General features: G+C 46.5%; 1 protein-coding gene across 1 annotated transcript; it reads left to right on the top strand.

Moving 5' to 3' along the window:
- Window positions 1-3,155: 3,155 nt before the first annotated feature.
- On the top strand, window positions 3,156-11,640 carry EIF3J (eukaryotic translation initiation factor 3 subunit J). The gene is made up of 8 exons (XM_082198837.1): window positions 3,156-3,285; window positions 3,396-3,505; window positions 6,507-6,561; window positions 6,762-6,853; window positions 8,304-8,418; window positions 8,618-8,776; window positions 9,657-9,730; window positions 10,651-11,640. The coding sequence occupies exons 1-8, from the start codon at window positions 3,261-3,263 to the stop codon at window positions 10,780-10,782; spliced, it is 762 nt and encodes a 253-aa protein (XP_082054963.1). The 5' UTR covers window positions 3,156-3,260; the 3' UTR covers window positions 10,783-11,640.
- The last annotated feature ends 40 nt before the right edge of the window (window positions 11,641-11,680 follow it).

Below are 11,680 nucleotides of genomic sequence, written 5' to 3'. Positions count from 1 at the left end.
TAATTTTAAAAAAGAACCCTCCAGTGAAATGATCAGTAGAGACTCTGAATGTTACCTTGAAAAGAACTATGTAATGGGACATACCAGTTTTTCTCGCTCCCTGATGAAAACTGTTTAACAAGAATATATGACACTACCCCCACTCTTTAGTTATTACAAGGGCATAATATGTTATTTCTACCATACATTTTCCTTTGTTTTAAGTTTATTTTTCAAGGATTTTGCATGCATAATATGGCTGACACTGGCTTGTGGGTTAGAGGTGAACAGCAAGAAAGAACTTAAAACCTAAAGCAAAACCTACTACTAACCGCTAAGCAGCAAATGACATTCCTTCCAGAACGGCTTAGGATATTGAATTCCCTCACTCAAGTAAACATCAGAAATGGGGCAGCAAGTCATCTGGCACCACCTATCCACAACTCCAGCTTTTTAAAAAAGAATTAAATTCTAACAAAACTTTTCTAAAGTTAATGGGTATGCAGCGCTTTGTAAACAGTAAAAATTAGATCTATTATCTTACATACATCTCCATAGGTTTTTGGATCTCTGCTATTATTATTATTTACTTATATGGGTTGCCCCAACCACTCTGGGCAGCTCCCAACAAAAAATAGTAAAAACACAATATAGCATCACAAACTAAAAACTTCCCTGAGCAGGGTTGTGCAAGTGCTTGGTTTGAGCATGCTCAAGACATCAGGTTTCCTAACAAATGCAGCTTTAAGTTAAATCAAATCTTTATCTTCTTCTCTTAGAAGTAATTCACACACAAAGGAGATTTACTCTTTTTAAATACAAAAGGGGTGGTGACGGCAAACTTGTGTTTGTTTTTTGTTAGAACCTAACACAACCTCGGACGCGGGTGGCGCTGTGGGTTAAACCACAGAGCCTAGGACTTGCTGATCAGAAGGTCGGCGGTTCAAATCCCCGCAACGCGGTGAGCTCCCGTTGTTCGGTCCCAGCTCCTGCCCACCTAGCAGTTTGAAAGCACGTCAAAGTGCAAGTAGATAAATAGGTACCGCTCTGGCGGGAAGGTAAATGGTGTTTCCGTGCGCTGCTCTGGTTCGCTAGAAGCGGCTTAGTCATGCCAGCCACATGACCCGGAAGCTGTATGCCAGCTCCCTCGGCCAGTAAAGCGAGATGAGCGCCGCAACCCCAGAATTGGCCACGACTGGACCTAATGGTCAGGGGTCCCTTTACCTTTACTTTAACACAACCTCTGCTAGAGTGGTGCCTTCAAATGATTTGGACCATTAACTCCCATCAGCCCCCTGGTCAGCAAAAGATGCCCTGAGCCAAGCTGAATCAAAGAATCTCAAAACCCATCCAGTGGCAAAAAGCAGAGAAAGCCCAGGCAAAACTGATGAGAGTTGTAGTCCAAAACACCTTGAGGGCACCAGGTTGGTGAAAGCTGCTGCTGGTCACTTGGCAGGCTACCTGCTATTGACTTCCCTAAAGTGCCTCTCGTTGTTTATAGGCAGGCTTTTCAGAGGCACTTGAGAAACAAGGTTGGACTAGATTACTCTTCGGCTCCCTTCCAGCTCTACCAATCCTGATTCCCAGCAACCTGGAGGCTGCTAACTGCCTATCTGTCCCTTTTGATTGCAGCATCCAGGGCAGGTCTAGTGTATTCTGCAGCCTCCTGTCTGGCCCCTACAAAATTGATCACACAATCTGAAACATGCATGTGCTTAAAGTGCTTTAAAAACCTCTGCAGATTCTCAGAGCTGCCAGATGTAACTCAGTCTTGACTGCTGATTAGAGCTGAGCAAGGAGGTGGCAGGGCGCCCCCTAGAGTTAGAGGTGGGAATTTTGCCTATTGCAAAGTCCTGAGGCTCCGTGAGCTCCCACTTCAGTCACAACAGTTCAGAGCAAAACATAAAGGAGACAGGCATACTTGCCCAGGCATGGTTGCCGCTGCCTGCCAGCTATTCTAATTCCCAAATTCAAACACCACACTGGTGCTCTTGCTGTCATTCTGCCAAAAGATGAGAGGCTGGGATTGAATTAAATAATAGGTAGGGTGGTGACTATCTGTCTTGACAGTGTCGTGTGTGAAAAGGCTCTCAGGATAGCAGTGAATAGCAGCGATCAGGAGGCAGTCATGGTGTAAGGCTACAAAAAAGCCTAATGTAACAACCATTGTTTTCAAGTAGCAAAAAGCAACAGTCAACTTTATTCTGCATTCGAAGCCTTGAAAGTGGAGACAACAGCTGGGAAAGGTCAGTAGACTTGCAGTAATGCAAAAGTGAAGGGCACTAAGACAGGCCGCAGGGTCACCAGCTCAAATCCCTGCAGGCATAAGTGTTTCATATTTTTTATAAGTGCACTGTGTTTTATATTTTATGGGCTGTCTCATGGAATATGGAGCAAACTTGTTTTCTGCTGCTCTAGACTGGAGGACCCGAACCAATGAATTCAAATGACAAGAAAGGAGATTGTGACTAAACATCAGGAGGAGCTTTCTGACCGTAAGAACTGTTGGGACAGTGGAACGGACTTCCTCAGAAAGTGGTGGCCTCACCTTGATGGGAGGTTTTTAAGTAGCGGTTGTCAGGAATTCTTTAGCTGTGATTCTTGCATTGCCTGGGGTTGGACTAGATGACTCTTGGGGCCCCTTCCAACTCCATGCAGTTCTATGATATCCCCATGGTGGCGAAGGGTGGGGTCTGCTGGAAGTTGGAAGGCAGCAAGTTGGGAGAAGCAGCATGGAATAAACTCCACGGGCTCCTCCCTCAAGGGTCAGCCATCCTTAGGCATTGCACTTGGAGCGCAGGGCCCCCCACCAGCAACTTTTGTCGCCGCCTCTGCTTAAGCTGTTCATGCCAAGAATTCCAGGGCCTGAGGCTGCTCCGCTTCCCCGATCTCCGCCCTGCAACCCCTTTCGCTTTTGCGCCGTGATTGTGTCAGAGCGTAAACCATGAGGTCTGGGGCTGTTTTTCCTCACCCGTAGAATAAATGAATGTCAAGGCGGCGGCCGGGAGTCTGCAGAGACCCTGCTTCTCCCTCTGCTTTTTCGGGTAACTCCCATCCGGCCTATACAGAGCCGGAAGCTGGGTCCCCGCGGTCAAGTCACCATTTTAGTAAATCTATGGCCAACGTCGCCGTCGGGGTCTGAGAGGGGGCGGAGCGGGTCGGCGGGAAGTTCCGCCTATTGATCCACTCCGCCTCCTCCATCCCGGCATGCTCCGCGCGCCTGACGCCTATTTCTCCTCCCTCCTGCTTGCCTGACTGGCCTGAGCGAGCAAGCGGGCAAGATGGCGGCCGAGGCGGATTCCTGGGGTAAGTCCGGCCCGGCCTAGTCCGGCCCAGCGGCGCGACTCCCTCCCTCCCCCTTCCCCACGGCCCTGCGCCGTCCGCTGACGCCTCTTTCCCTCCTTCTCCCGCCACAGACGTGGACTCCTTCGAGGCGCCCGACCCCGTGGCCAGGCGGCTCCTACCCACGCCGGCCGGGGTGGTGGTGGATCGATGGGCCGGCGAGGACGAGGACGACGACGTCAAGGTGGGCAGCGGAGGGGCCCCCACTCAGGCCTGTCAAGAGGCTTCTCCCCTCCCGGCCCCTTGTAGGCCCGGTCGCTATGGAGACGCCCCTGCCTCCCCCCGCGACAGGGGTGGGGACTTTGAAGCGGATGGGGGGGGTCTTCTCCTCCGAGCGGGAACAGGGCGGGGGGAGCGTGTTGGATCTGCCTCCCCGTCTTTTCTCCGCGGCCCTCCATATGTCGAGCTGGGTCTCCTCCCTCGGGCTGGGTCTCCCTCCGGCTCGGGAAAGGGGCTGATGACTCAGCAGGAAAGGATCCTGTATGTAAGGGGGGTGGGGGCTGCTCAGACCGCCGCCTGCTGGGCCGCTTCCGCTTCTGCCATGTGGCGGCCCAACAGGTGCCGGGGCTGCTCGGCCAGCGCGGCCCCTCGGCACCCCCTTCCGCCCCCTTGCCAGTCCTTCCAGGGAGCCCCGGACACGGAAGCCGTTTTCCCAGTCGATCTGGAAGTTGGCCCCGCCGCGGGATAAGCCGCGTGGGACTTGGTTGTGTCGGGCTCGGCTTTGGCACTTGCTCATCTAGGGCAGGATTTGGCCCTGGGGCATGTGGCACCGCCAGGGCCAAATGCTTTACGCTGCCTGTATATATGTGGGGAGGGGAGAACGGGCCCAAGGAGATCTCAGCAAGGCCTATATGGTCCCGGCCCACTGGGTAGGGGTCACCTTTGTAGGACACCCCGCGTTTTTTCTATGGACTTGAGACCTCTCGTTGTCAAGTCCTGCTTCTCTTGCTTGCAGCTGGCTGGGTCCGTTTCTTGGCTTAGGCTGTGGGGCCTCCCTTGCTCACAGCCCGCAGAGAGAAAGGCAGGTGGGGTTACCCAGCTGTAGCTGCCCGCTGACCAGTCAGTATCTAATTACTATATGTTTTGGAAATAGTGTGAGATCATGAAGGGGAAGGGCATAAAGGTGGGAGCAGCTACCATCTCCTACACCAGGTAACATTACACTGGTGCCCAGGCAGGTGAAATAGGTAGTTTGAATCAAGCAGGTTCAGACTTCAGGTTAACCTAAGAACATGAAATAGATTTAGTATCTTTCAGGCAAGGTTCTTGTTGAGTTTTGCACATTTCCCCTTAAAAGCAGACAAGGTAAATCATGAAATAAAACTTGTCAGGCAACTGTACCTTTCTATGATGTAGCAGGGGGCTTAACAACAGAAAGCTGGGGAACGGTGCAGTGTTTGAGAGGGAGATATTTCCAATTGATCAAGCCATTCTTACTGGATTTGTCTCCCAACAAAAATCATGGACGTGCTAAAATTCTTAATGATGGAAGAGTTTTTAATATATTTTTGGATTCTCTTAAAACAACCGAACAGTAACATTGTCCATGTCTGTCATCTTGGGGCACAAACTTTGGTGCTCTGATGGAAGTTTAATGTAAGTTAATAACCCTGTTGATGGTTCATGTTTGAGTCTCTTCTGGTTTCTGTTAGCTTTCTCTGATGCAGCTACCTTGCCAGATTCTTTCAGAATGAGCATATTGTCTATATATAGTTTATTTCTATAGTGATCATATTCTTAGAGCTGGAATAACTGTCATGAATTTGTTTTGCTTTTCTGGGGCTCCAGCCATGGTTGTATCAGGGGAGCAAATAGACTTGGGGCAGGGCCATATGTTCAGTCTTGCCCTTATCAGCCATGGGCATGGAGGTGTGTCAAGCCAGGCAAGAGGGTGTGGCTGCTTGTAGGGTTGCTGCTGAGAAGCTAGACTCTGGAAGTGGGATGTCAGAGGGCCTGTCCCTAGAATATGGCCAGGCACACTAGTTTACTTGTGGGAGATGAGTGACTGCCTGATGTATGTCATAATCCCTGCGGGTAAAAACAGCCACATTCAGTTTCCTTGGCTTATACTTCAAATATCTGTTGACACTTGTATATTTTGTCAGAAATGTTATTTGCAAAAGATAAGTTGGTCTCTATCCGCACACAGAGAGTGAGTTTTTCAAGGATGCAGAGATGAGTAACTTGTAAATCATTGCTGTTGATTATTGGAAAAGTTTCCCCATGAATGGAAATAGGAGGCTCCCTTGCTACTGTTTCAAAAACAGGTTTGTAAATAGCCACTACTTTGGCTGCCTGCAGCAAGAAAGAACTTCCAGGCAGGGAAGGCAGTTCTTGTTTTATTGTTAGTTGCAGACTGAAAGAATAGTGTGCAAGGGAAGATGACCTTGCTGAGCCAATGCGCCATGTGTTGGAGCTGCAGCTCCAGGCAGAACTCTTGTGTTCTTGCACTTGCTGGGTGAGCAAAGCACTCTGGACTGGGAAGTCCAGTTCCTCCCCTCTTGTTTTTCACTTATGTTGGTAATTAAAGTGTGCTACTTGGAGTTAGCAATTAAGTCTGATGCTTTGTTGCAATTATTCAAGGCCGGAAGGACCCGAGTCTGCGGCTGAGCTGGCTCCAGTGAGATGCCGAGATGCCATCGTGCAGCAGCTATATTAGCTCAAGGATGTTGTCTTAAGATGTCTTTGGTGGAAATAGCTAAGCAGCTGATGGCTGGCTTTAGTGCTCCGGTTGAGGGCTCCTCCCTGGAACAGCATCCACACAGGGTGAAATTCTATAGCTTTTTACACTGTGGGAATGTTTCTCATTTTCTAATGAAAATTTTCTTTTGTCCTTGGAAAAACATTCTGTTGAGTGGGTCATAAAGGAAGCCAGCCTACTGGCTGAGCTTGGCCTTAGTTGAGAGTCCATCTCTCAGTTCCTGTAACTCTTAAGGGTGGGAGCAGTGAGACTCTTAAAGAGCAGAGTCATAATTCTGCCAACTTTCCTTGCATAAGGCCTCAGTGATCTGAAGTGTTGAAAATGTACCTGGCCGCTTCAGTGGTAAGCCTGGTCCCAAGTTCTCCACTCCGGTTCCAAAGACTGCATTGAATTATTTGAAAAAGGATCTAGTGTTGGGGTCAGGGGCTGCTGCATTGGGCATGATCACTGACAACCAGTCCTACCTACTCTTTCTCCCATCTAGGATAATTGGGATGATGAGGAAGAGGAAGAAGAAAAGGAGGCGGATGTAAAGACAGGTGAGAAATATGGCGGGGGAGGGGGACTCTGCTCCTTTTGTGGCGCAGGAGGATGCTGGTTGTGGCTTGGGCAGCCTCATGCATGTTTCCTGCAGATGGGATTGGATACCTATGGATGATGTGTGGGTAGCAGTTCTTGTTCTGAATCCTTAGCACTGAAAAATAAAATGGAAGGAAATAATGTTGTGCCCTGTTTGCAGAACCCAAAGTTTCAGAAAAGAAGAAAATAGCAGAAAAAATAAAAGAGAGGGAAAAACTGCAGAAGAAAAAGCAAGAGGAGATTAAAAAAAGGGTAAGGCATTTCTGAGATAGGAGAGGGTGGAGATCCTACTTCATGCGCCAGATAAATTTCAGTGCCTTGATTCAGTTTTACCTGCCCTTTTGGTTTGTTAAGGAGTAAGCCCCAATAGCCTTTGCCTATGAGGATGTCAAAGAGCTGGGGATGGGGAATACTTATCTGAGTTATCAAAGGCCAGCTCTGTCCACACAGTGAGATCTTTGTCTGGATGTTCCAAGTTTGTCCCATGAGGTCACACTGAGCTGCTCCAGTTGTTGCTGCTTTGAGTGAGTTGCTACATACGTAGCTGCCCCAAATCAGTTCCCTCTGCTTGTATGTAGATCACCTGGTGAGGTTAGCTTTGAGAGGCACCCTCCAACTCCCCAGGTGAAGATGACTTCTCTGAGGGGAAGGCCCTTGATTTTGCTGCTGGGATTTGTAGTGTTTCATCTTACCAATCACAACAACAGAAAGTTGTTTATAATTGATTATATATAACTTTATTATAATTAAAAAGGAAAGTGTATTTTAAGACAACAATCAAGCTAGCAGAAGAAACCAAAAACTGCAAAAAGTTTTCATAACAGCCAGCTGTCACACTGGGTAAATAGGGATGACCACCCTGAGCACTACAGGGGTCTTGTGGATCTTTAAAGGCCCCATCTTGATGCTGAGGCCTCTTCCCAGGCTCCAATAAGGAAGGGGAAGGGGTGTTTGTATTTTAACCAAACTATATTGACTTTAGAGCAGGCATAGGCAAACTTGGCCCTCCAGATGTTTTGGGACTGCAACTCCCATCATCCATGGCCACTGGTCCTGTTAGCTAGGGATGATGGGAGTTGTTGTCCCAAAACATCTGGAGGGCAGAGTTTGCCTATGCCTGCTTTAGAAGTATTTTATCTTGTTTTTCATCATTGTTGTGCCTAGTGATGGACACAAATGACTGACTGAAAAGCTAACTTGTGCAAAAAAGGGGGGGGTCAATTTGACCCTATAGAAGCTGGGGGATTAAAAAAACATTTTGTTTCATACTGGACTCTGCAATTTTTGCTATGTTGTTGCTTAGTTTGTGTGTGTGTGTGTGTGTGTGTGTGTATATATATATATATATATATATATATATATATATATATATATACACACACACACACACACACATACACACACACACACACACACATACACACACGCAATTATTTTTGAAGTTTCACTTTTTTAAATATAGTTGAATAAAGCAAGAGTTAAACCTGTTTGTGGTACCCTGGCATGCTCAACTAAGTGGTCAATTTTTTTTCCTAGATGTAAGGACATTAAAGTAAAGATCCAAAATATTCCCATTGTTTGCTCACTATGTGAATGCCAAGCTTTCTAAAACCCACATTGGCTTCCATATTTAGTTTATTAAGCAGCATTGACAAAAGAGCTGCTGCATGTAATTGATCTTGATTTTGTTACTTCTTTCAAGTTAGAGGAATCGGAAGAATCTAAAGAACTTACGCCAGAAGAACAGTTAGCAGACAAACTACGGCTGCAGAAATTGCAAGAAGAGGCAGACCTTGAGTTAGCAAAAGAAACCTTTGGTAAGTGTTAAGAGACTGCTGCAGGGACATGTATGGAATACACAAGGATGTTCTCTTGTCATATTTGCCACCAGGGAGCCTGATACTTGAAATGGGGTGGGTGGGTTTGCCCCTCACTTCTGGGCACCACAGAAAGGTAATTGATTTTTGCCACCCTGTCTCCAACACCACTCTGATCAATTGGCTGTTCTTTCTACAGGTGTAAATAGCACGTGTGGAATAGATGCCATGAATCCATCTTCCAAAGATGACTTCACGGAGTTCGGCAAATTGTTAAAAGAGAAAATAACACAGTATGAGAAATCCCTATATTATGCTGGTTTTTTGGAAGCATTAGTTCGAGATGTATGTATTTCATGTAAGTATGCTTATCACAAATTTGCACTCTGCTCTTCTTCTAAACATGTGGAAGAGATAAAATGGGGATCAATTGGGAGAGCCTGGGTGGTCAGGTGGGGTTAATCTGGTGTTCTTAGTCTGTACAATATGTCCTGTGCTCCATCTGAAGACTGTTACAAACTGCAGCACTTTGGGCATTTTTGTGACTTATTTTACACTTGGCTCCCCTTCTACTCCGTTTTGCTGTTTTACGTAACAGTCAGCATCCTTGTGGCATTTTAGTTAGTCCTAATCGGCATTGCCTGAGGGGTTTTGGGATTATAATCTCTATTTACTGGACCAACATGACCACCTAAAATATTTTCTGTGATTGGGTTGTGCCACTATGATCAGCCTTGTCCTTTATATCTCTGTCACAGCAGCTGGGCGGCCTCCCCAAGGGGGAGACTTGACGGGTTTTCCTTTCAGAGATGTGAGAGCTTGTGAGCAATTGCTTATTTCATCTGTCTCCTGTTTTCCACTTACAAGCAGTATAAGGAAGAGCCGCCTTGACCTGGGAATATTGACCCAGGGCTGTCTACCCTGCTTGGCAGAGGGGTCTTTTTCAGCTCTGCATTTGAGATGCTTGTAACCTGGAGATGGCAGCGGCTGAACCTGTGGCCACAAGCATCTGAACACCCACAATGCTTTGCTAGTAAGCTTCAGCCCTTCTTTCCCTTGGCTTCTTTCCATTCCGTCTGAAGCATTTTTTTCTGAAAGGGGCTTCCTGTGTAGATCTAAAATGCCACACTTGTTTTGTAAATAGGAATCCCATTATTCAGTAAGAGAAACAAACTGGGTCCAGTGCTTGGAAAGCCATATGAATGACCATCCTTACTGTGCTTTTATTTCCAATTTAGTGGAAGTTGATGACTTGAAAAAGATCACAAATTCCTTGACAGTGCTATGCAGCGAGAAGCAGAAACAAGAGAAGGTACGTCTTGAGCAAATTTCCTCTGAGAATGTTTGTGTTGGGTGCCCTCTAGATCAGGGGTCGGCAAGGTTTATCTTGCCTGAGCCGGATTGCACACGTGCGCAGGCATGATTTCCAGCACTGCGGAAGCGAATTCCTGCACTGCTCCAGTTTAGTGCAGCAGGTAGCGCAACTGGGTTTGGGGGCAGCTCGTGGGCTGGTCAAACAACCTCTGCGGGCTGCTTCCAGCCCATGGGCCTTAGGTTGCTGACCCCTGCTCTAGGTGATGCTGAGCGTCTGTAGAATGCTTCTTTCCAGTGACCCTGGCAGCATTCGGTTTGTACACCTTTGTAAGTTGCTAATCCAACTTTCCCCAACTGGGTGCCCTTCAGGTGTTGTCGGACGCCCAAGTCCCCCTCAGTCCCAGTGGCTTGGGATTATGGGAGCTGTAGTTCCATACATCTGGACCATGCCAGATCAGGGAAGGATTGTATGATCTAAATGGAAAGACTGATGCTAGAACTCTTTGCCATATCCCTCTTACCATGTACATCTTTGCAATACCTTTGCTGAAGCATCCCAAGATTGCCATGTTTAATGTGTTCAGTTTCTCGATTCTCGTTGCCTAATTAAATCCATAAATTTTCCTGGTGAAACACAGTACTGTACACACATAGTCAGTAGATGGTACAGAATATTGTGTTTGACTACCTCTTTCTCCATGAAAGAAAATTCAGGCAATGGCCATTCTTTTATTTGTAAATCGCTTTGCGGGTGGTGGGTTTGTTTTTAAGAATCTAGTGACATATAAATTGCATGAAATAAATAAATCATGTTCTGTGTTTATAGAAAGTGCTGTTCTCTTTTCACTAACTGGGGGTAGGAATGCTGAGGCTGGGCTTTATTGTTCCCTTCCTAAACTGCTTCTGTCTTTCCCGCAGCAAAACAAAGCCAAAAAGAAGAAAAAGGGTGTGGTGCCAGGAGGTGGTTTAAAAGCGACTATGAAAGACGACCTGGCAGACTATGGTGGTTATGACGGTGGCTATGTACAAGACTTTGAAGACTTCATGTGACATTTCTTCTCCCTCCTGTTGTCTTTCTGTTGCCCACAATCCCTTAAATGTGTAGCACAACTTCTTTCCTTTAAATTCTGCCAAATGCTACAATCAAAAAAAGGGCAGTATATTTGTGCTGTTGGGTTAGCCTGTCGCCACTCAGCTGCTGAAGCATTGGGATGCCCATCTCAATGCCAAGGGAGTAAAATTATGAGGCTCAATTGCTTAATCATAGGAAATAATGGAACTTTCTTCATGTTTGACTTCATAGCAGCAGAAGCAGCACTGAATTGGAAACTAATTAATTTCAACAAGGCCAAAATTGTATTCTTACCAGCACAGTTTAGTCATAACAGCCTTAACTGTACCTCTTCCACTGACTACCCAGACAACAAAAGCAGTTTGCAGCAAGGGGGCATGGTGTGTATTTAGTATTAAAAATGGCTTTTATCTATTAAATTAGAGCTTGAGGTGTTTCAGTAGGTTGGCAAATGGCCTGAGGGAGAAGATTCTGCACTTGGACATTGGAGCTTTTGAAAGCAGCAAATAACCCTTTCTTTGGGTCAGAACAGAGGCTGGTTCTGTTGCATTGGGCGGGGGGAACTTGTGGCTTAAGTCTAAGCAGTTTAGTTTATACACATTTTTTTCCTGACTCTTTGGGAGAATTCTTTGTCACCAGGTTGTGGTGGCTTTAGTTGAGCTCTCACAAGACTTTGCTGTTTTTCTTTTTTTTCTTTTTTTTCATTTACAGGAATCCTGCTTAGCAAACTGCAACAGTTACGACAGTTGGGTAAATTGTTATGTTAACAATTATGACATCTGCAATGTTTTATAAAAGCAACTAATTTAATAAAATCACTATTGTGAGGACTGAGAGCTTTGGTTTGGCTGTGCTTCCACCTCGGGCAAGAACTGT

This window comes from Podarcis vaucheri (assembly GCF_965113315.1).
Source record: "Podarcis vaucheri genome assembly, chromosome: 14".
Taxonomy (NCBI): Eukaryota; Metazoa; Chordata; class Lepidosauria; order Squamata; family Lacertidae; genus Podarcis; species Podarcis vaucheri.
Note: the sequence above shows the minus strand (reverse complement) of the source record. Positions and strands in the feature narration are given on the sequence as shown.